General features: G+C 33.3%; 1 protein-coding gene across 3 annotated transcripts; it reads left to right on the forward strand.

Moving 5' to 3' along the window:
- The first annotated feature begins 14,316 nt into the window (after positions 1-14,316).
- Positions 14,317-25,608, forward strand: LOC139504196 (leptin receptor gene-related protein-like). 3 transcript variants are annotated; one of them, XM_071294264.1, is made up of 3 exons: positions 14,317-14,461; positions 19,237-19,423; positions 22,983-25,608. In XM_071294264.1, exons 1-3 carry the CDS (start codon positions 14,379-14,381, stop codon positions 23,094-23,096), a joined length of 384 nt encoding a protein of 127 aa, XP_071150365.1. In that variant the 5' UTR covers positions 14,317-14,378; the 3' UTR covers positions 23,097-25,608. The 3 variants fall into 3 exon arrangements, with proteins under 3 accessions (XP_071150365.1, XP_071150378.1, XP_071150371.1); XM_071294277.1 differs by lacking the exon at positions 14,317-14,461 and adding an exon at positions 16,066-16,075; XM_071294270.1 differs by lacking the exon at positions 14,317-14,461 and adding an exon at positions 16,181-16,190.
- Positions 25,609-26,213: the final 605 nt, after the last annotated feature.

Below are 26,213 nucleotides of genomic sequence, written 5' to 3' on the forward strand. Positions count from 1 at the left end.
AAGGGGGGTCCAACTATATGTCCCCACTCATATGCATTGATCGTCCAAAAAAGGGGGGGGGTTCCAACCCCCGGAACCCTCCCCCTGGATCCGCCACTGAAAATAAATGTGGTCAAAAGATCTTAAAAATCGATTGGGTAATACTCTGCTATTGAAGATTTCTCCAGTTTGAAACTTTTGAATAAATTTGAAATTTTGAAAACTTGAGAGAGAAAAAATATGACCCCCCCTCTCCCCCCGGTTGAAAAATTGGAAAACAAATCACGCTACTGTTGACACTCCTTTTGAGTAAATGACCCCAAACTCAATCCCAACTTCTATTTGTGGTATGGAACCTTGTATTACAATTTCAAGTTGAGACATCCATACACTTAACACAAGTTTACTGTTATTGTCTGGAAACTAGAAAATGCTTGTTTTTGGTCCCTTTTTGGCCCTTTTTCCTGCTTGTTCTGGGCAATTAATTTACACCAAAACTCAATATCAGCCTTCCCTATGTGATATGAAACCTTGTGGTACTATTTAAGAGAGATCCATACACTTAAAAACAAGTTATTGTCCGCAAACTACAAAAATCACCGCCGCTTGTTTTTGGCCCCTTATTCCTTAACTGTTGGTAACATATACCTTAAAATCAATCCCAACCTTCCTTTTGTGGTATTGAACCTTCTTGTAAAGTTTCATAGATATCCAATAATTTAAACTTAAGTTATTGTCCGGAAACCGAATTTGTCTTCGGACGACAACAAATATACACTGATGACATGTAAGAGTTATCGGATCATTTTAGTGGATTATTAATTTTTTGGACTAAGCCAATCTGATAAAATCTGGAAAATATCCATTACAATATGGTAATTGTTACATATGTTTAAAGTCGGGGCCTTTTATAGCCCCCAATAAAGAGCACAGGTAAATAAAATAAAAACTTGATAAAAATCGTGTTTTCATGATCCTAGCTAGAAATGTTATTATAAGTTTTGAATACTTCTTTTTGCAACTTCATAGAGTCGTAAAAGCGTTCACCGTGCGCACATTTTTAGAATGCAGCTCTTCCGCGCTTCATACAAAATGTACTTCGGTCAACACTTTACACCCAAATAAAGTAACAAAAAGAAACATTCAAAATAGAAGAAGAAAAGCATAATGATATCTCTAATAAAAACAGAAATCCACAGATGAGTACCATCATACTAAAGACAGGATAAGACCATAACAAACTGAGGATATCGAGGTATTAAAAATTGGAAACAACGAAATACATTGTTCTGACAGTACATCTCATATAAGACTTACAGGATCGACAGTAGATGAAACCAGAATAAATGACTGCATCAGTTTAGCAAGGAGAACGCTATATTCTCTAATAAAGACAGAGGTGCATGACTCAAATGGTCTTGCATACGGCCTACAAATACTGCTAGAAAGGCTTAACACACTACATGTAAACTCGAAGTTAAATATGGTCACTTCTTAAAAGGACATCATGCGAATCGTTTTACCTACCTCTGTGAGCTCTTCTGCTAAATGCCGAAATTCACAAAAGACAACTTCGTTGTTTAAAGTATGATCTCAACAGTACGCCCTGTACGGTACAGAGGAAACTATTAGAGCACTAGCTATGCGTCAATATATAATATATCATATGTATGACAAACAAACAAACTTCTTTATTTTATCATCATAAATTCTAGAGATGTACTCTTTACAAAATACCCATATTTATCCCAAATATCCCGGGCGATAGTAATCTGCTTATTTGGTTCATGTCAAACGATAGCCTTCTTTTTAACTCTAAATTATGTGAATTGCTATCCTCATTTTACACATTGAGAAACTAAATATTTGCTTAACTGAAACTTATAAAACTTATTTATAGTCTTCACCAGTTCATTGTCACATTATACTTGAATTGTTTTCTTTCTTTCTGGGCAGTAAGAGTTATCCTTCGTTCCAAATATATACAATGTAGGCAACTGACTCTCTTCATAAAAACAAATAAAAATAAAAATATATTTGTATCTTTATTTGTACTGTATTTCATTTTTCATTTACATATTGTACTGTTAAATCAATAATCCTTAATCAGAACGAGAGTTGTATGTGTGAGTGTATGCGAGTGAAAGAGAAAGGCCTTTTATTTTTACTTTATGTGATTACATGCTTGTTATGAGCCCTATGATTAGGAAATAAAAATATCTTTATCTTTATCTATGTACCAGACCTACCTTTCTTTAATGGAATATTCAAAACTATGTATAACAAAACTTCTGTCTCGGACGTCCGAAAAGAAATTACAAACAGCCAAATTTTGACCTGAACCGATATTTACAAGCACATATATAGGTATATATTAAAACAGTATTTAAAATAGTCCCCCCCCCAAAAAAAAAAAAATCAATCAATATATGGATACTTTTTTTAACAAACGTCATTTTAATTTTGAAGTTGGTGTAAAACTATTTGCATAAAATTGAGAATGGAAATGGGGAATGTGTCAAAGAGACAACAACCAAACCATAGAGTAGACAACAGCCGAATTTCAATTATTCTCACCTTTAACTGTATAATATTGATATAAATATGCTCAAAATAACTTGTACTTGCTATTTACTATCAATTCCAAGTTTACTGTATGTGTGTTTGTTTTTTCTACATTGCTTATGAAGGTATAGGGGAGGGTTGGGATCTCAAAAAGATGTTTAACCCGCATTTTCATGCCTGTCCCAAAACCAGAAGCTTTTGGCCTTTAGTAGTCTTGTGTGATTTTTCAATTTTAGATAATTTTTATGTTTTTTATTTAGGGGCCAGCTGAAGCGGGCTATCGGATGCGGGATTTTCTCACAGCATTGAATACCTATTGGTTCCCTTCTATTCGTCTGTTGTCTGCTGTTTGGACGGATTGTTGTCTCTTTGGTACATTCTCCATTTAGATCTATTCTCAATTTTATCCACAGAGGTCATGGATTTTTTTTTATCCCTCCTCATTCTATTTATATAAATGTGCCTGTCTTCAGTCAGAAGCTTGCAGTTCAGTGGTTGTTGTTGGTTCACATCTGTCTTTTGTTTTCAATAAATTGTTTTGTTATGAATAAGGCCGTTAGTTTTCTCAATCGAACTATTTCATATTTTTCATGTCATGGCTCTTTATAGCCAACTGTTCGGCGTGGGGTTTTCTCATTAACGAAGGCCATAGAGTTGTCTATTATTGCTTACATCCATTTAATTTCGATTGTTATTTCCTTATTTTATAGATACCATCTTTCAGGGATTTCTATATGACTTTGACAAGGAGCACCCCGAACTCCACACGGGTCTCGGGGTCCCCATGGGATTTACAGGGGCTACAATATGACGGATAATCTTGTGGAACTTCGATATTCTCAAGTTATTTGGGCTGGTTTGAAGTGTTTACTATTATTTTATACGCTACTGACGTTATGGTATTGATTGCAGACTAAGTAGACCACTCATCTTTGGAGTCTTTCTCATTTGTCTTTAAAACTCTGCCGTCAGCAGAATGAGATGCCGAACTCTGCATGAACAATCCAGTTTGGATACCCCTGACTATCTGTGTTCTGGTTAGATGTGATTATATAAATATCTTTTTATTTAGTAAATGGCTTATTGATTTGATGCCATTAGCTATAGCTGTATGTTTTTAGGCATAGCCATTGTTGTGACAGGACTATCCATAAGTCAGTGGCGGATCTAGAAATTTACATAAGTAGGGACCCACTGACTGACCTAAGAGGGGGCCCGCTCCAGTCACGCTTCATTGATTCCCTATATAAGCAACCAATTTTTTCCGAAAGGGGGGGGGCGGGCCCCCTGTCCCCCCCCCTAAATCCGCCTCTGAAAGTAATTGTTTGAATAAGATTTTCATGAAAACATTGTTTCAGAAGGAAAGACATAACTTAATTCGTTTCCGTTTGAAATAAGGAAAACATTAATACATCATAGATTTCAAATTTTGTTTCTGTTTCCAGTATTTAATTACTGAAAGTTTCTGTGTCTTTGCCTGGAAAGTTGATTTTCGGTGACTGTCTCTTATGTATATATTATTATTGAAGGCAGATCACTAAAGATAACTAAAGAGTGTTCAATTAACCTTTTCAAGGCCACTTTTTGTGGATAGATGCAACTTGGGCAGTCTATATTTTCATTCTGAGCGAATAATCGTTAAACTACTTAAGTTCAATCATTAAAGATTGGCAAAAGGACGAAATACTATTTACATTATAGTCGCTTTTTTCACATTTATTCTTTGCATACGTTCATAGAAACAAATGCTTCTGTGTGATCGATATTTACATTTAGCACATATCAATCTGTGTAAAAAAGCACGATAAAAATGGTGCTAGTTGTTCTTAGCCTAAAACACAGACGTCATAATTATTTGGACGAGTCAAAAATCATAAATCATTTATGTATTTCTCAGTTATAATAATCATGTGGCAATCGTTTACATCTGTAATTAGATTAAAAAGGATTATCTAACTTGTGTTAATAAATATTTCAGCAAATAAAGATGGAAACATTCGTGCACATACCTTACAGACACCAGTGACCTCACTAATATAAAGGAAGATGAAAATTTAATACCCATTGTGAATTGGTGAAATTGAAACCCATTATTAAATTCGGTCCTTTCCAACGGCATGTCTGTGTAGACCTTTCTATACAAAAATAGACCACCATATGAAAAAGAATAATTGTCTCATTGTCAATCATACAACATCCACTGGGGTAAAGCTGATGACCGTAACTGCATTCACGGTCATCCCAAGATGTCGGATGAAAAATTAGGTCAGTATCTGTATTGTCTGTTACAGTGTTTCTATATCATTTTCTTTACAAAGGAGACATTGATACGATGTAAATTTATTAAAGATTCACATGGAAATCACAAATTACTTCCGAGAAATGAGCATGAAACTTAAAAAAATCGCTAAGATGACCGTAAATCACAATCGAGATGACCGTAACAGAATCAGCAATTCATAACAAGGGTGACCGTTATTGTCTAAAAGATGAACGTAATTTATAAAGGATGACCGTAATTTCTAAATGATGACCGTAACTTTTAATTAATTCTAAGAAATATCCGTATTTGTATAACTACTTTTTTTGTATCAAATGATTAATGGTGTTAATATAAAACGTATTTATATGAGAGTATTATCCTATAGGTAGGAGAAAATAAGACGTGCTTTAAATACAAAGTTCACCATATATATCTTTTTTTTACGGAAGAGGGTATAATTTTTAAAATGAACATGCAATAAGACATGCACATGAAAAAGTGGGGAAAACAATTCAAAACATGCAACAAAAGCGCGATTAAATGACACCTTACAAGTATAATAAAAAAAAAAGTGTGCTGCACAGCCTCCAACTAAAAGCCAAAAGATGTTTTGTTATTTCTGGAATTCCTTGTAAAGACATATAATAAATGCACGTTTTTAAAAATGCCAATGGATGTACACCCATTGATATTATATCGTCTTTGATTTGTCTTCTATTTTGTCCTGCAAGTAAAATAACAGAACCTGTTTTTAAAATACTACGACCAAACTAGTGAAGGCGAGCTCCAGCAAAATAGATCCTAAAATAGTCTTGTGCGTATAGCGTATCACAAGGGGCAGGGGTGGATTAAGCCATTTAAAAAAGGGGGTCCCAACCCAGGGTAAAGGGGTTCAAACTATGTGTCCCCATTCAAATGCACTGATCGGTAAATAAAAAGGGGGTTCCAGCCCCCATACCCCCGTAAAATCCACCACTGAGGGGAACCTTGTCAATTTGTATATACAGCAATGTTATTCATATATAAAGACAAACTAAGATTTTAATCTGCTTCCTCTGGAACCATACATGCACACAGGCTCGATTACCGGATATTCATATGTTTGATTATTGTTTTTTATGCTCCATTATGGGCATTATGTTTTCTGGTCTGTGCGTCCGTTCGTTTGTTCGTCCGTTCGTCTGCTCGTTCTTCCGTCTGTCCCACCTCAGGTTAAAGTTTTTGGTCGAGGAGGTTTTTGATGACGTTGAAGTCCAATCAACTTGAAACTTAATACACATGTTTTCTATGATATGATCTTTCTTATCATAATGCCAAATTACAGTTTTTCCCCCATTTTAACGGTCCACTGAACATAGAAAATTATAGTGTAGATGAGGCATGTACTAGAGACACCTCAGAGGGACACATTCTTGTTTCTTCAACTTTTCGTCGTATCTCTGTCAATTTGTATTAAAATTTTAAAGTCGTTATCAATAAATATTTCATTGTTTACGAGAAATTTGCAATTGACTATCATTGTCATGAACTCAAAATACGGCAAATAGTTAAAAATAAAATTGATGAAACATGTTTATATCCGCTATCTAAGCCCCTATTGAGACAAACACAACAAAAAGCTATGAATACAAATACGGATATTCTTAGAATTGAGGGTCATCATTTAAAAGTTACGATCATCCTTTATAAATTACAGTCATTCTTTACAAATTACGGTCATCTTTTACAAGTTACGGTCATCTGTTTACCAATCACGGTCATCCTTGTTTTATGTTACGGTCATCTTGAAAATATTTTGATAATGATTTACGGACATCTTAGCGATTTTTTCAAATTGAATTTCGCGTTTCCTGAACATTTTTCGGTAGTAATTTGTGATTTCTGTGTGAATCTTTTATAAATTTACATCGTATCAATGTATACTTTGTAAAGAAAATGATATAGAAACACTGTAACAGACAATACAGATACTGACCTAATTTTTCATCCGACATCTTGGGATGACCATGAATGCAGTTACGGTCATCAGCTTTACCCCAGTGTACATCTCCCAATTTTTATATCAACATTGAATTTCACATTACTCCATTGAAAGACATAATTTCATCCCTCAAAGGCATATACTATACAAAGCACAAAAATGTCGGCATTCGCCTCAAAAGCTAATCAAATTACCCAGTTTAGAATTATTCAGACGGAATATATTAGTTAAGTATGATATTGTTGTCAAGTCATTAAAGATTGCATATTTTGGTATTAATATTGATTCACTCATATGGTCTTTGTATTGGAAATAAATACATTTATTAAAAAATAAGTTGATGCCATGGCACGATACGAATAGTTATGTTTTTCTCGTATATTTTATGATGCTATGATAGAATGAAATTCAAAACAGTGTGGCTGTGGCCATTGGTTGACACATTAAATTCATCCATTGACTGGGACACTTTACATGAACGTTTGTCTGTAACGACCACTGTTCACGACGTACCTACGATAGACATTTAAACTGTGGGGTCACCAAAGGTTTCTTAACGCCTTTAATTATAAAATAATTCAAAAAACTAATCAGGAATAACCTTTATGTTTTGATTTATATAATTGATATAAATCAAAACATCGTGTTATTTCTGATTAGTTTTTCGAATTATTTTATTAAGGTGTTGAGAACCTTTGGTGACCCCATAGTTTCAGTGTCTTTAAAAAGTACATAGTGAGCAGTGGCCGTTACATACAAACGTTCACCTAAATTGTCCCAGTCAATGGATGAACTTAATGTGTCAATCAATGGCCACAGCCACAATACAAATAGTTTTGAATTTCATTCTAATACTAAACCACTAACAAGAGGTATAGGGCGAGATATTCATATGCATGATATTTCGATCAGTTTAATTGATATCTGGAGCTGGCATGTCAGTAACTGATAGTATTCCTTCGCTAATGTATGTATCATTCTCAATTTGCTTAGTTTCTTATAACAACGAACTCGGACATTGGCAAGAGGTATTAAGGGAGGGTTGAGATTTCACTAAACATGTTTAAGCCACCACATTTTTGTGCCTATCCAAACGGCCAGGAGCCTCTGGCCTTTGTAAGTCTTGAATGTGTTTATTTAAATTTTACTGAGTTCATTTAAATATTTTTTAGAGTTCAAGTGTAACGTCCGTTGTTTAAGGGGCCAACCGAAGCACGCCTCTAGATGCGGGATTTTCTGGCTCTGGTGTCTCTTTGACACATTCCCCAATTCAATTTTCAATTTGATTGATCTCCTAAAAAGATTCGTGAAAGATTTGTTCAAAGACACGTGTGGGATAGTCCGTCAATTAATCAAATATTGATTTACTGTATTAATCAATATGCAAAAACAGTGGAATAATAATATTTAGTTGAGTTTTTAATTCATCAATAATTAAACTCAATATTTGGTCCAATCGTTTACACGGATCGTATCTAATCTGACATGATTTATAAACAACTCCTACGAAAAAATAGGCCAGTGTGATGTCCGGGCTCCCGCTTGCTAAAAGTTTTCAGTCGAAATTCCAAAACCAAATTGTTGTTCATTTACTGAGTTTGGCCATAAACTGTGTCGGATTTATAACAATACTGAAACAAATACACTATTAAAGGAGAGCAATTTTGCCCACATGAATGCCTATGTATAACTCTCGATAAACTTGAATTATTGCCTAAACGCGTATAGATATAATCTAGGAGAAATGTACAGTTTTAATTATATAATCATAAAGTTAGTATATCTAAGCAGAGACATATATATTTATATTTTTCATTCAATGTGACAGATGCACCAAATAAATTTGCACTCAGATTGTTCAAATAACCGTATGATTAAATAGGAAATCATCTGTTTGATAAGATTGTGTGATAGTGCAGTGTACAGAGTCGAAAAGTTAAACTGACTGAGACCCGAATTTAATGATATCAAAAGCATTTTTCTTTATCTGAAACTGCATCCAAAACCGGAATGTCTACACTCCAAACATAGTTGATTCATTTATTTAAAGTATAGTTGACCTATCTAAAACATTATACCTGAATTTCAAATCAATTCATCATAAAATTAATCATCAACGGTATCAGATTTATATCGAGCAAAATATATCTCGCGTGAATGCCTTAAAGGGGCACTAGCTACGAGATATATAAAAAATCTAAAGTATGATTTTTTTTTGTTCAATCATTAATGAAAGTGATATAGTGAAATTATTATTTGCTTTTATCCGCTAAAATGGTTCAAGTTTGTCAAATAAAGCAAATAAACATTGATAATGAATTATTCACTTGCAAGTGAAAAATTCGACCTCATTAAATCCGTATTCATGTGAACTCCAAATCCCCGTAGAAAGAGGATAGAATACGAATGCATTGCCTGAGTACGGTTATTTAAAGAAAAAGAATGTCAACACTGAAAGTAAAACAAAGGTAAATAATTTGATCGATCCACAAAAATCTTTCTTATAAAGGTAAAATCGACGATAAACATAAATTTATAATTTATAAAACAAAATTTAACAGAGGCTATAAAAATCTAGCTGCTTAATCTATTTATATCTATGTTTATGTTTACATTGCTTATATGGCCATAGAAGGTCAACTCAATAGTTAATTAGATGGCGTCTTGGCTAAAATACTTACGAAACGAAGCTATATCTTAATATTGAGACCATGTCCTGTAAATTGTTTATTTTATACTTTTGATAGTTTGGGAAAATGTTTTACATTGTTATAAACAATATATATATTAGAATTTGACTCAAATCAGTGAACATGAATTTGTCAGCAGGTGCCCTATTGTGCCTTTCATATGGAGAACACACAGGCACTTCGTTTTGATTTTAATTTTTTTTTAATATGGGGCCTCACATTTTTTTAACATCCGGATTATTCATTGCCTGTCCGGGATTTTTATCCTTTAAGCCGTTCGGAATAATTTTCGGAACTCCTTCATATTCATCGTATTACCTGGAAGAAAAATGGCAGGAATAAGAGGTTCGAAACAAAATCCCTTTGCGTCCCTTAAATAATACTTCCAAGTAAAAACAATGACATATTTAAAAGAAGAATGTAATGACATTCAAGTTTACATAATTTAATTTAGTATCTTAAGTACCAGCGGATCAGGGTGCTATGACAATGAGTCATTTTCTATAGCACAGCCACAGGATAAATGAATATAACGTGACGGTACCCAAATTGCACCTATTTTGACAGTTTTTTCACCTACGTATGTTTATGATCAAGAAATAAATGTCATTAATGTGTCTATGTTGTAGCCTTATCCTTCTTTATTGTAAAGGTACCCCAATTTAATTTTAAATCCCATTTTGAGTCATAAAAAAAAAGGTTTGAATCAACCTCCAAACTGTCCATGATTCTGTAATGAGGAGTACCCAAATTGCATCCATGTTTAAATTCACATCGTCAAAAGTCTAATATCCGAGCTTTTGTTTAATTTCTTCAAATATTTTGAACAATTGGATATTAGTTTATGCTTACTCTTCATATTTTACGAAATGGATACTTATAATATATTGTATTTGCTTATTTAAAAGAGATGACGTTTTGATGACGTCGCATGATGACGTTTTCGTACATTTTGTTTTTTCAGTAAAGTGTCCATCTGTTGATAAATACTGTGAACGTTTTGCGTATATTTAAATATGTTTACCTATGTTGAAAGACGTGCATAGCATCAAATCATAAAAATACAAATTGTTAAGTTTCTAGGAAATCTTGTAAGATTTACGTGGCTATTTTTTCTAAATAGGTGCAATTTGGGTACTCGGTGCAATTTGGGTACCCTTACGTTATATATATAATAAATACACTTTATCACAGACATGGTATTATTTGTTAAAGATTATATGTAAAGTTATCATGGTTAGAAACAAAACTACCCAACATTAACTTTACCATAAATTGTGTCAAAATAAATACTCATGTATTAAGGTTCATCATAACAAACGGACGAATATATTTACAACTAGGGATGGTCGGATAACTGGAACCACACATATATTTTTAGTTGGTCTAATAGAAAAATAAGAAAATGTAGAATGATTGCCAATGTGACAACAATGCACCAAAGTTTTAATAAACAAATGCAATGATAAAGTGTATGTAAGCATTTAAAGGCAACTGTACAGCCTTCAATAATGAGGAAAACTGAAATGATGACCTGAGAAAACTAAGGCTTAGTTTTTAAAGCAATTGCTTTTATGCCGTCGCGTATGGCCATCTTTGTGACCCAGATCAGAGACTCCGCCCAGATCAAGCCATAGTATTTTGTTAAACAGGCTCCTGGTCAGTCATTCTTTAACACCTATGTATGTTTTCTAATGCAATACATAGCTTGAAACTTTAAAAAAAAGTTAGTGGATTTAAGAAGTTTCAGAATATGTTCTTGTAGATGTATTTTTGTATTTAAAGGGTCAACCGTTTGACTATCAAATAACATAGAAGTCCGAGTGAAAAAAAGTACATTTTTATAAATGCGATTCCGTTTTCCGCCGTTCGTACGATGTTTCAACAAAATATGGATATATTTCAGTTGTTGATTTAGTATTGAAAATTTAACTGAATTATCTCCTAATAAATACGGTTTTTTATGTTTAATTTGTGTTTCTTTAAGAGGTCAGGTGCTCTTGTTCATTCATAAAATTATCGTTCATTCATACATTTATCGTTAAATCAAAATCACTACACAGGTTAATGCGTAGTGTCAAATTATTACCTGTAATCTAAAAATAGACAAACTTTATTTACGCAAATAATTTAGCGGAACGAAACCCTTGTTGAAAACACATAACAATAAGTTCGTTTTCCTTTTCTGTCAAAACTGCGTAATATTTATCGATCACCTTACTAATGAAATGGACCCGTCCAAACGTAGTAGATGCCAAGTCGGTCCAGATGAAGAGATATTTACAATTTGGAATTTTCTAGTTTATTAATACATAGATTGAAAAAAGTACGTCTTTTTAAATATCATGATCAAAACTGGGTTTGCATAACAAATGTCAGATGAAACCATTATCCTCGTCTTTTCAGTGAACAAGTCTACTACGTTTGTTGACACTCGACGGTCCACCGTGTTAGCAATTTTATTTCACATGTTTTCGAAATATTGAAGATCATTTTTCGCAATGTTTCCTGAAAATTGATAAATATCAAAGCAACGTAGAGCTGTTTGTTCTTGTTCGTATCATTAAATTGAGAATGGAAATGGGGAATTTGTCAAAGAGACAACAACCCGACCATAGAAAAACATACAACAGCAGAATTAAGGTCACCAACAGGTCTTCAATGCAGCGAAAAATTCCCGCACCCAGAGGCGTCCTTCAGCTGGCCCCTATACAATATATATACTAGTTCAGTGATAACGATTTAATGTCATGTTTGTCTGTGATGACCCCCCCCCCCCCCCCTTATCGGGATTGCATGAGAATTGTAGTTATCTCGTACCCACATGCACTTGTTTCTATCCATAGGAAGGTCGACTATCCATATAAAACTATTTATATGGATAATCGACCTTCCTATGGATAGAAACAAGTGCATGTGCTCGTACCGCATCAGAAGGACACATATCAACTGAGCAATAATGTTTGGAACTTAGTTTTAAAAATGATGACAAAGTAACATTATGAAAATATTTTTATTAAGCTGAAATATACATTTATTCTTTACATGTTTATGTCTTGTAAGATATTTTATTTCTTTCCCGTTTTTTAACATTTGCGTCTGGAAAGTTGAAATGTTTTAACTTAATCATTTGTGTTAATGGTTAAATATAAATTAATAATGAAAATAAATCAATAAAGGAAATTATTGCCAAGGAAGTTACAAACACTACCAGGGGATAATTAATGATGATTTCTTTTTGAGTTATATGTTTCAGCACATGTATATTTGACCCCAACTTTAGCCTGGTAAACGTGTTGTCTCCTTGTGAAATATAAAACATATTAAAAATGACTTTCTGCTAAAGTCTTTTATTTATATAAAGTTAAAACCTTCTTACTTTTAACTAGACAACACTCATGTCAGGTTTAATTCTTGTATATATGTGGATGAAAAATAAAAGTCCCCAAACATTAACATGGCAGCAATTGCTTTTACAGCCTTTAAGGCTTTGATTACAACAACAATTTTCAAAATTCAAATATAACTGTAGGCATGAACCAACTATAACCACTAAACAACAGGCTCTTGACCTTGAGACAGAAACACAAAAAATGTGGTGCTGTTCAAAATATTTCTTAGTGCACAGCTCTCCTCTAACCATGTATAGTGGTGCTCTCCTCTAACCATGTATAGTGGTGCTACAGCTCTCCTCTAACCATGTATAGTGGTGCTCTCCTCTAACCATGTATAGTGGTGCTCACCTCTAACCATGTATAGTGGTGCTCTCCTCTAACCATGTATAGTGATGCTCTCCTCTAACCATGTATAGTGGTGCTCTCCTCTAACCATGTATAGTGGCGCTCTCCTCTAACCATGTATAGTGGTGCTCTCCTCTAACCATGTATAGTGGTGCTACAGCTCTCCTCTAACCATGTATAGTGGTGCTCTCCTCTAACCATGTATAGTGGTGCTACAGCTCTCCTCTAACCATGTATAGTGGTGCTCTCCTCTAACCATGTATAGTGGTGCTACAGCTCTCCTCTAACCATGTATAGTGGTGCTCTCCTCTAACCATGTATAGTGGTGCTACAGCTCTCCTCTAACCATGTATAGTGGTGCTACAGCTCTCCTCTAACCATGTATAGTGGTGCTACAGCTCTCCTCTAACCATGTATAGTGGTGCTCTCCTCTAACCATGTATAGTGGTGCTACAGCTCTCCTCTAACCATGTATAGTGGTGCTCTCCTCTAACCATGTATAGTGGTGCTACAGCTCTCCTCTAACCATGTATAGTGGTGCTACAGCTCTCCTTTAACCACGTATAGTGGTGCTATAGCTCTCCTCTAACCATGTATAGTGGTGCTACAGCACAACATAAGAATATTTTTTGTCATTTTAGGACAAAAATCATTATATAGCAAAAAAGTAATTTCTTACTACATGTACTAAGTCATGGAGTATACAAAATATAGAAAGTTTATTGATGATATAAATCCTACATATTGATATTTTCTTTTTCATGTTCTTTCCTTTCTTTTGTTGTTGATGGAACCAATTGTAGCGTAAGTATTTATAACATACATAAAACTTTAGTGCTCTATTAAAATAAGCATTATCAGTATTATTTAATTTTTGAAGTTTTTATATCAAATTTTACTACAGCTTTGTTAAGTTAATGGTGAATACTCACTATGCTCATGCACAATGTCCTTGTACATGTTAGTTACCAAAATATATAAATGTACTTAAATTATTTGTACATCTACAAGATAACTTGAGTTAATTTTGTATGCTTTGAAAGTAAAATTAAATTAGATTGAGTTGAGATTTATAGTCACAAAAATCAACAGTCTATATTTGTAGACTTAAAAATATCAAAATTAAATTTAGATTATTTATACATCCTACATATACATATATGTTTATTTACAGATTGATTGCTATGGCTTTTGCTGCAGCAGTTGGTGTAACATTCTTAGTACTGGGATGTGCTTTATACGAGTAAGTAAATGTGCTTTATATGAGTAAGTAGATGTGCTTTATATGAATGCATGTAATTGGATGTAGTTTATACAAGTAAGTAGATGTGCTTTATAAGAGTAAGTAGATGTGCTCTATACGAGTAAGTAGATCTGATATGCTTAATACAAGTAGGTAGATGTGCTTTATACGAGTAAGTAGATGTGCTTTATATGAGTAAGTAGATGTGCTTTATACGAGTAAGTAGATGTGCTTTATACGAGTAAGTAGATGTGCTTTATACGAGCAAGAAGATGTGCTTTATACGAGTAAGTAGATGTGCTTTATACGAGTAAGTAGATGTGCTTTATACAAGCGAGAAGATGTGCTTAATACAAGTAGGTAGATGTGCTTTATACAAGTAAGTAGATGTGCTTTATACGAGTAAGTAGATGTGCTTTATACAAGTAAGTAGATGTGCTTTATACGAGTAAGTAGATGTGCTTTATAAGAGTAAGTAGATGTGCTCTATACGAGTAAGTAGATCTGATATGTTTTATACGAGTAAGTAGAGATGTGCTTTATACGAGTAAGTAGATGTGCTTTATACAAGTAAGTAGATGTGCTTTATACAAGTAAGTAGATGTGCTTGATACGAGCAAGAAGATGTGCTCTATACAAGTAGGTAGATGTGCTTTATACGAGTAAGTAGATGTGCTCTATACAAGTAAGTAGAGATGTGCTTTATACAAGTAAGTAGATGTGCTTTATACAAGTAAGTAGATGTGCTTTATACAAGTAAGTAGATGTGCTTTATACAAGTAAGTAGATGTGGTTTATACAAGTAAGTAGATGTGCTTTATACAAGTAAGTAGATGTGCTTTATACAAGTAAGTAGATGTGGTTTATACAAGCAAGTAGATGTAGTTTAAACAAGCAAGTAGATGTGCTTTATAAGAGTAAGTAGATGTGCTCTATACGAGTAAGTAGATCTGATATGCTTTATACGAGTAAGTAGATGTGCTTTATACGAGTAAGTAGATGTGCTTTATACAAGTAAGTAGATGTGCTTTATACGAGTAAGTAGATGTGCTTTATACGAGCAAGAAGATGTGCTTAATACAAGCGAGAAGATGTGCTTAATACAAGTAGGTAGATGTGCTCTATACAAGTAAGTAGATGTGCTTTATACGAGTAAGTAGATGTGCTTTATACAAGCGAGAAGATGTGCTTAATACAAGCGAGAAGATGTGCTTAATACAAGTAGGTAGATGTGCTCTATACAAGTAAGTAGATGTGCTTTATACGAGCAAGAAGATGTGCTTAATACAAGCGAGTAGATGTGCTTTATACAAGTAAGTAGATGTGCTTTATACGAGTAAGTAGATGTGCTTTATACGAGCAAGAAGATGTGCTTAATACAAGTAAGTAGATGTGCTTTATACAAGTAAGTAGATGTGCTTTATACGAGTAAGTAGATGTGCTTTATACGAGCAAGAAGATGTGCTTAATACAAGTAAGTAGATGTGCTTTATACGAGTAAGTAGAGATGTGCTTTATACGAGCAAGAAGATGTGCTTAATACAAGTAAGTAGATGTGCTTTATACAAGCGAGTAGATGTGCTTTATACAAGTAAGTAGATGTGCTTTATACGAGTAAGTAGATGTGCTTAATACAAGTAAGTAGATGTGCTTTATACAAGTAAGTAGATGTGCTTTATATGAGTAAGTAGATGTGCTTTATATGAGTAAGTAGATGTGCTTTATATGAGTAAGTAGATGTGCCAGGGGTTAAAAAATGTTGTTCCAGATAACTAGCCCAGGACTTATTGGCAGCAGGATTTTACTAGCCCTGTTCGAAGAACTGCTAGCCCATCAAACTGACCTGCTAGCCCATGTATGCCTTACAAATCAGAGTTTGCTGCATAATACATGGTGGGTGTCATGTTTTGAAGGGGACATTATACACCGTTTTGAACTAGTTTATTTTCTGGCAGAGAAAACATGTTTATTGGTTTTATCGTGTGAAACAAGTGGTTTAATTATTATATTAGTTGTCCACACATACAAGGGAGACCTTTTATTGGGATGCTCGGGAAAACACTGGCAAAATTCGCAGAACATAGTCTCAGAAATTTCATCCTGGCGCCACAGGCGACCTTGCCCAGGGGAATCTTTCTGTCCATGTCACTAGATATGTTCTTTTCCGCTTTTCTCGATCGTATTTTACATTTTTTCTAGATGAATTTTCAGCCTCAATAGTACCCCCTTCATCTACCGATTAATTGAAAATCTCGACAGAAGCAATGTACAATACCCCCTGTACTGAGAAATCTATATTAAAAGTGTGAGATATTGCAATCAATAGATGATACCTGTCCACCCTGAGTTATTTGTTCTATTTTTAAAAACATGTAACTGTACAACAGAGTTGCGTTCAATATCGTAGGGTTACGTAGTGCTACATAGATTTTTGTCTACTGAACGAGTAGCTAGCCTAGCTGCTATCAATATCTATGTAGCAGCTAGGCTAGCTACTCGTTCAATAGTCATAAATCCGTCTGCATAGCCCTAAGTAGCCGCTACCATATTGAATGCAACCCTAGACCTGTACAAACCAGTTCAAATGCTTCGAATCCCGGATGACGTAATTGAATCTGATTGACTAAGATAGAATAGGGATGAAGGAATTTTCCACTATCTATTTTGGAAACGCCAAATGTTTTCTTACTAGTCCGTCGGGCATATTGGGTTAAAGTTTTGATTGCCCGAGGCGCAAATGATCTAGTCCCGGGCGTCGGGCTAGTGGATTTTTTAACCCCTGTGTGCTTTATACTAGTAAGTAAAAGTTCAAAAACATCTATACATCACTTTCACACAAAGAAGGTGAAAGTGACCTACTCGCGATTGGGTTGGTTATTTCATCATGGCACGGCCAAAAAAGCAGTCCAAGTTAGATTCTATCTTAATGAAAGATAGAAATACTGGTTCAAACGAAAGGTTAGTTTATTAATTTGTATCAATTTGTATCAATTTATGTTTCTCACTTGCAACCTGTTACTGTATAGTTTACCAAAGCATGCATAAACGGTCAAGGCTTCAACCCGTACTTCTGTATTACATAAGATTCCATGAAAATAAACATACCTTCCTAAGGATTTCATTCTGATTTTAGTGGTTTGGGATAAAATAATGTATATAAAACAATAAAAAATAATAATAATTTTTTTTTTTTGTGAAAAGACAATAAAAAAACGCTTGCAAAAGTAGAATTTTTTGTTTTTAACAACTAAAATTGGTCAGGTGAGCTATTGTTGAGTCAAAGAATAGAAGCTTACAGATTTCTTGTTAATTATGGTGATTGTAGATTGACAGGAGTGGATGAATATTTATGTGGTTTTAGCTAGAAACTTTTATTTCTCGCCAATTTGACCACAAAATATTTCTCGCCATGTTTTGGTTGGCAAGATATCTACGTTGCACCATCTTTAGAAGAATATTTCAATAACTTCGATAATTATACCTCAAAATTTTTTTCGCATCGCTCCGCTCTGCTTTAACTTTGCGCCCCCTAATCTAATTTTCTGGATCCGCCCCTGAGGCTCATAAAATCTGAATACTGCTGTGAACATTACATTGAACTTAATAAAAAGTCCATAATAGCGCAACTCAGGTGTGACATTCTTCCACTCAGGCTAGAAACTGGTCTTTTTGTAGGTGAAGACGTCCGTCAGTCCGTCCGTCAGTCCTGTTTCTTGTCATCGCAACTCCTCTCAAACCACACAACAGAATTTCACGAAACCTTTTCAGATAATAAGGACATACTATGTAGTTGTGCATATCGACGGGAAATTGCGATTCAATTTTTTTTCTAGGAGTTACGCCCCTTTGAACTTATTTACTTTAATGTACTACTGCAACAGTTTGTCATCGCAACTCCTCTCAAACCACACAACAGAATTTCACGAAACCTTTTCAGATAATAAGGACATACTATGTAGTTGTGCATATCGACTGGAAATTGCGATTAATTTTTTTTTCTAGGAGTTACGCCCCTTTGAACTTATTTACTTTAATGTACTACTGCAACAGTTTGTCATCGCAACTCCTCTCAAACCACACAACAGAATTTCACGAAACCTTTTCAGATAATAAGGACATACTATGTAGTTGTGCATATCGACGGGAAATTGTGATTCAATTTTTTTTCTAGGAGATACGCCCCTTTGAACTTATTTACTTTAATGTACTACTGCAACAGTTTGTCATCGCAACTCCTCTCAAACCACACAACAGAATTTCACGAAACCTTTTCAGATAATAAGGACATACTATGTAGTTGTGCATATCGACGGGAAATTGTGATTCAATTTTTTTTCTAGGAGTTACGCCCCTTTGAACTTATTTACTTTAATGTACTACTGCAACAGTTTGTCATCGCAACTCCTCTCAAACCACACAACAGAATTTCACGAAACCTTTTCAGATAATAAGGACATACTATGTAGATGTGCATATCGACAGGAAATTACGGTTCATTTTTTTTCCTAGGAGTTATGCCCCTTTGAACTTATTTGCTTCAATGTACTTCTGCAACAGTTTGTCATCTCAACTCCTCTGAAAACACACAACAGAATTTCATGAAATTTTGTAGATAATAAGGACATACTATGTATATTGACAGGAAATTATTATTCAATATTTTTTCTTATACAATTTTTTTTTCTTATACTTATTTAATTTCTCCAATGACAATGTGGGGACATGGGGTATGTGAGCGTTCTCACTAAGGTTCTTTAATTTCCTATATATTTCAGTAACTGGTGGCCAATGTTTGTATTAATTTTTTACTTCCTGTCACCACTACCTACAGTAATATCTAGGCGTATGTCTGACAGTTTAGACACAGCAAGTAGTGCCTGCGTAGAACTTGCAATATTCTTAACTTCAGGCATTGTAATATCAGCTATTGGACTTCCTCTTGTATTGGCACATGTAAATACAGTGAGTAACTTAATAAACTAAAATATTATTACATTATAAGGTAAATAATGAATTTGCTGAATTGTGTGTTTATTATAAACTGTCAGCTGAAAAACATTATCCAATTTATTAATTGTTGCATTTTAACAAAAGAGTAATATGAAAAAATTACACAATACACTGAGAGCAGAAAAAAAAACCAGACATCACCAGCCCAGTAGTCAACACTTAGGTGTTGACATGAATATCAATAATGTGGTCATTTTTATAAATTTCCTGTTTACAAAACTTGAAATTTTTGAAAACTAAGGATTTTCTTATCCCAGGCATAGATTACCTTAGCCGTATTTGGCACAACTTTTTGGAATTTTGGATCCTCAATGCTCTTCAACTTTGTACTTGTTTGGCTTTATAAATATTTTGATATGAGCGTCACTGATGAGTATTATGTAGACGAAACGCGCGTCTGGCGTACTAAATTATAATCCTGGTACCTTTGATAACTATACACTATAAAATAACTTATTGCGAAGCTTATGCTAAAGGCTTATGAACCAGTGGAATAAACAATGTTTCAAATTGCAGTTTGAATAGAGTATTTCCCACTGAATTATGGTACAAATCTGATAGTTGACCTCTATTTCATTTAAATTTGAAGAACCCACTGATCTTTATGCACACAAGTATTTAAGTTTGATATGAAAAATTCTATTATAATGATATTTTAAGGTGGTACCTAACACTACAGGGAGATAACTCTGTAAAGTCGGCTAAACGTTTTAATTACATTGTGTTGTATAGGGAATATTAAGCTTCTTTATGATCAAAATTGGTGTTTGTCAAACTGCTATATAACCAGTGTATTTTTTCTGACAAAACGGTTGGTTCATAATTTTTGAAATTTTTATATTTTTGTTAAAGGGTCAAAGTAAATACTTTGTCAAAATTTAATTAAAATTAAACGAGCCAAATTAATTTTAGTGAAAGTGTTAGGTACCACCTTAATTTAAATTTGTTTTAAACCTTATTGCTTAACCTTGATCATATATATTGTTGTGTGAAAAAAAGAATGATTTTAATAAAAGAGATGGAAATATACTTCAATGAGACAGAAACACAAGTCTGAAGCTATCAAAGATCTTCATGGAATGTAAAAGTTTTCTTAAAGGGGTATGGGAGTCTAAAATAAAAATGATAGAATTTGTTCATACTTTGCCAAAGCGGAGTATCTTTTGATAAATGGTCAAAAATAGAATAAAAATGATAGGTCACAGCACATTTTCTCAAGCTACAGGTTGTGACAAAATGACACATTTTGTAAGGATTATACAGGGAAAAACACCATTTTGTGATTAGAACCTAAACAAAATGATAGAATTGTAAAATAAATTAGGAAAAGATAGCTTTTAGACAATGCTTTGAGAATATCAAAAGAAAAGATAGGGAGCTGCCATGGTGTAGTGGTTAGTGCATCGGACTGCTAACCCAACGGTTCCTGGTTCAATTTCCGTCCGGGATGAAAATTTCAGGGACTGAATTTTTCAGCGCTCCCTTGACACCATTTGCGAGTATGGTCTTGAGGAAACGATGATAGTCCTTGAAAGGGGACGATAAATGGCTCACCTGTGTTAACAGAGAGCCATATCTCTTGCACGTTAAAGACACCCTTGTAGATTTCGAAAAAGAGCAGGCTAATGCCGCTACAAGGCAGCACTCGCACCCGCAAAGTGGAAAGTGATTAATATAAGTTGCAAACTTGTTTCCCAATCCACTATAATTAAATATGTTTAAACTAAAAGATAGGGTCACCGTACGTTTTTTCCAGCTAAAATACAAAATAGGAAAATTCTGTGTAGATTCCTTCAGAAAATGCAGTTTTAGAGTTAACTCCCCTTAAAATGTCAATTTAAAAACATTTAAAAATAATCTACACTTGTAAAAATATTAATATTTATAAGGTATATTGTTATAAATTAGTTCTTTTAAATGAAAATTCACATTAGATATCTGCATTCCTGCATTAAATTTTGCTATTTTGATAGAAAATCTAGACCTGAGGTTCTCTGTTTTTTTACAATCCAAGATGGCAAAAGACACCCATACCACCTTACATGTAAATGCCAGAATACCCCTTTTCTTCATATTGTTTTATCAGGTTTGCAATATTTTGTGTTTACTTCAATATTTGAACCTCATTTAGGGCCAAAAAAGACCCTTTTAGGCCTTTATATAGAAATACGAGGATGTGGTATGATTTACAATTAGACAACTTTCCATCAAATACTAACAGTCGGAAACCAGGTTGAAATAGAACAAAAGAATCGAAGCTCTTTGTTAGAGAAGGCGATAAATGTTTACTGTATTGTTTACTATAGTGACAAAATTTTTAAAAGTTAATAGAAACAAACAAAATTGCAATTTTCTTCTCAATTACGAGGTGTTTTATTTTAAAAACACCATTTGCATAAGTTTTCAATTTATCTAGTTCATAGTTAAGCAGAACAATTAGATATCAAGTCGCCGACATGGGTATCTTTCAAGTTGGATGACAAAAATGCATAACCTCCGATTTTTTTGAAAAAATTACCACGGACGGAAACCATATCAATCTATTACTTCAGTAATTTTCGTGTCTGCCCTTCCATTATGTGACTGAAGAAAAAATTCCAAAAATGGGTAACAATTGTATCGAAAAGAGAAAATGGAGTGCACCGTTTTATGTTAGGGCGTGTTTGAGTTGAGTATTTTGTCTTGATATCGTACAAAGCAAGAATATTTCATACATCGTCTCGCTTCAAATTCTATCATTTTTATACATTAAAGCTACAGGTTGACGTTATAACACAAAAAAATCACAGAACTAAAAGATGAAATATATAGGTCAAGTGAAATACCTATCTAATGAGTCACAAAAACAGAGAAGGTGTGTTCGAATGGCTATTTTTTTACTGAAAGTACTTGACGACAGTCTTTCAAGTTGGATGATGAAAATGCATATCTTCGAAAAATTCCAATTTTTTTGTGTGTGATTACTAGAGTTTATAGTCTTCATACACTAAAAAAATCTAGTCTGCCCTTCCACGAAATATTTATTTAGAATTTTTTTAAATGTTTATGAATTTTCAAAAATTCCACCTGACAACTGATCAGACAACAGTTTTAAGTTGAATCAATGCAGACAAGATTATTAACTGATGCTCATTAGCTAGTTGATACATTTGTCTTTAAAAACAACTGACATATAAGGATCGTAATGGTGCAATATGGATAAATTTATCGGTTTCCAAGAGCAAAATTGGTAGCGTGTCATCCCTACAATGGCTTCCGTTTCTACGATTGTGAAAATGAACTGGCGTAATGGGGAGATAATTTTGACGAAGTAGGATCCTGACTGCTAAATGACTAATAACTCAACAACTATAGGTCAACACATGGGCAAAAACCAACACCTCTCAGTAAACTATAAAAGACCCTGAAATGACAAATGCAGAAGAAGCTGACCGTGCGAGGGCCGATATCCAGTCAAGGTTGTTAATAACTTCCATTTGTTTGTATGTAAAAGATTTTTTTGTTTTTTCAGATTGACTGGGGAGCCTGTGCTTTGGTGTTAGCTGGTGACCTTGTGGTATTCCTTACTATACTGGGATACTTCTTTGTATTTGGGAATGAAGATATGGACTATTCATCCTGGTGATAACACAAGCCAGCAAGTGGCATTTTATTTTTAATGCAAACAATATTTATATTTTGAATTATTGTTCTTGAAAGATGTTTCAAGAAACTAGATGATATAGAAATAAGTTTTCTTGGAAAATACTATATGTTTACCTTGTATTTATTAAGTTGGATGGTTCAGTGTTTCCTGTAACTTTGAATAGGATATTGTTGAAACAAGTCAAAGCTCTCTTTGTATCTGTGTTCCTAGGATTTATTTAACACATACTTAATCAACTACAGCAAGACCTTCTTTTATGTGATTGCTCTTTTCTTTCTAAATATCAAAATAAGGTGTTCTTTTTAAATCTTCCAAAAGAAGGTATGAATTACTTTTCATGATAATGTTAAATTTTATTGTTGTATCAGGGATAAACAATGCAACCCTTCAGGAGTAACTTACAATCCCATTACAGGCAAATCAAATGCACCTAGACATTATGTTCATATAATTAAATCTGTATGTATAGGCTAGCCAAAGGAAGAAAATTATTTGTTCTTTGTGAGAAGTTTATACAGAGCTTTGTTTAAGAATATTTTCACAATTTCTTAATAAACCATGATTTGCTTTTTACATGTGACCAGTGTAACTAAACATGTTTGACTGCTCTTTAAGTTACTCCAATCCTTTCTACATGTGACCAGTGTAACTAATCATGTTTGACTGCTCTTTAAGTTACTCCTATCCTTTATGCAGGTGACCTGTGTAACTAATCATGTTTGACTGCTCTTTAAGTTACTCCTATCCTTTATACAGGTGACCAGTGTAACTAGTAATCATGTTTGACTGCTCTTTAAGTTACTCCTATCCTTTATACAGGTAACCAGTGTAACTAATCATGTTTGACTGCTCTTTAAGTTACTCCTATCCTTTATACAGGTGACCAGTGTAACTAATCATGTTTGACTGCTCTTTAAGTTACTCCTATCCTTTATACAGGTACAAAAAACAACAGGTTTTACTGTATTTCTAGGAACAGAGTATGATGTTTGTGTATTGTGATATTTTAAATAATGCTTTGACCCATTACTTCTTAAAAATTAATAAAGAATTTTGTTAAATTTTTACACCTATGTTATATAATCATGAACCATGCTCTCTTGTCAAACTACAATATTATAATAAACCAAGAACTATCACAGAGGAAACAAAAGGAAACCTTATAACATGTCAAAGTCATTATAACATTTATTATTCTAAACTATGATATAATGTCTACCTGTTTCTTATTTCTTGAGATTAAATGTTCAGCTTTGTGTATAGCTAGAGCCATTGTCAACAATAATGCATATTTGTATTGATGCATACATGTAGGTTTAGTATATATTTTTTTCTGATTTCATGTTTTGTTTTTATTGAATATTTATTGAACTCTTGTTTTGATTATTGCTTGTTACTGTAAACCCTTTACAACCTATTTCACAGCGATTTAATTGTAAAATTAACTGGATGAAGGTAGAAAAGGAAAAATTAAAGTTTAACATATTTGCAACCTCTTATATTCATGGAAGTTGCGAAAAAATAAATCTCTCACCAAAAATTAGTGGTTTACAGTCCAAGGAATACTTATCACATGACTGTACATAAACTGATATGATACAAGATATATTTGTATCCTACATCATCTATCAAAAAGAGACCTAGCTTTTTGTTTGATAAACTTGTGTTGTTGGATATTATTTACATTCACTCATTTATAGAAATTCATTTTTATCAAAATTTCTTAAATTTGCACCATGTTAGAATTTGTTTTAGATTTGAATTGCAAAGTTTGTAAAATTATTGAGGATTTTATTTATTGATTTCCACAAAATTGCTTAATTACAGATTTTTAGATGTATCCAATATAATAAAATAAGAAATTGTAGAAAGAATTATGAAATAAGTAAATAATTAATTCCTTGTATAGTGTATTGGTGCAATCATTGTATATATATGTATTTTTCATGACTTATGTAATTTATTGTGTATATATGTCATTCTTTCTCATTCCTTGTCATTCAGTCACAGATTTTATATTTCAATTATCTACAGTAGAAAAAAAGGCAAAAACTATGAAAAATGAGTCTTACAAGCAAACATGTAAAATAAATTGGTTTACATGGAAACCACCATTAAAATAGAATAGCTATCCTGAAAAGCAATTTAAAGAAATAAATTGAAAATTTTTGTGTACCGCATACACAAACATAGTTGCTGACTCAAATTGCCTTCAATGTATGTCTTAATGAAACCTTATTTTCTCCACAATTCATACATATTGAAAGCATTTGTCTATATTTTATAGCAGTGTTCAAGGAATATAGCATTTTTTATTAACTATAATTCTAACCTTTTCACTTCTAACTTAAACTTAATATTTGCCTATAATGGGTGAAACCACCGATTTTAATGTTTTGATGTTGTATAATATTCATGATTGTTATTTGTTTAATATTTATAGTAATGTGTCAATCATTTATATAGGAGAAATTAAATTTTATGCAATTTACTTCGTTTTTTCTTTGATAACCATATTATATGTTGTACGTCAAACCCTGTTGAAATTGGCAGTCATTGAATAGGCATGAAAGTAAAATATATGACTGATTGGCACTGCAAAGGACTATACATATAGGAGCAACCCACAAGATTTAAAATGAACACATATGAAAATGGACAAGTTACAATCAAAATAGTTTAAATAAGGTTATTAAAAAGAACAAAAACAAGACTGCACATGCTGAAATGTCTCGCCTTCTTTACTAACCATTGATATTATATTGATAGTTCTAAATATAAAGCTGTAATTCAGTGGTTGTCATTTGTTTATGTGTTACATATTTGTTTTTCGTTCATATTTTTATATAAATAAGGCCATTAGTTTTCTCATTTGAATTTTTTTACATTGTCATATCAGGGCCTTTTATAGCTGACTATGCGGTATGGGCTTTGCTCATTGTTGAAGGCGGTATGGTGACCTATAGTTGTTAATGTCTGTGTCATTTTGGTCTCTTGTGGACAGTTGTCTCATTGGCAATCATACCACATCTCCTTTATAGCTCACCTGGCCCAAAGATGGCCGCCATCAGGGGACTTAGTTTAACATAGGACCCT

The sequence above is a fragment of the Mytilus edulis genome, chromosome 1 (assembly GCF_963676685.1).
Source record: "Mytilus edulis chromosome 1, xbMytEdul2.2, whole genome shotgun sequence".
NCBI classification, from domain to species: Eukaryota; Metazoa; Mollusca; class Bivalvia; order Mytilida; family Mytilidae; genus Mytilus; species Mytilus edulis.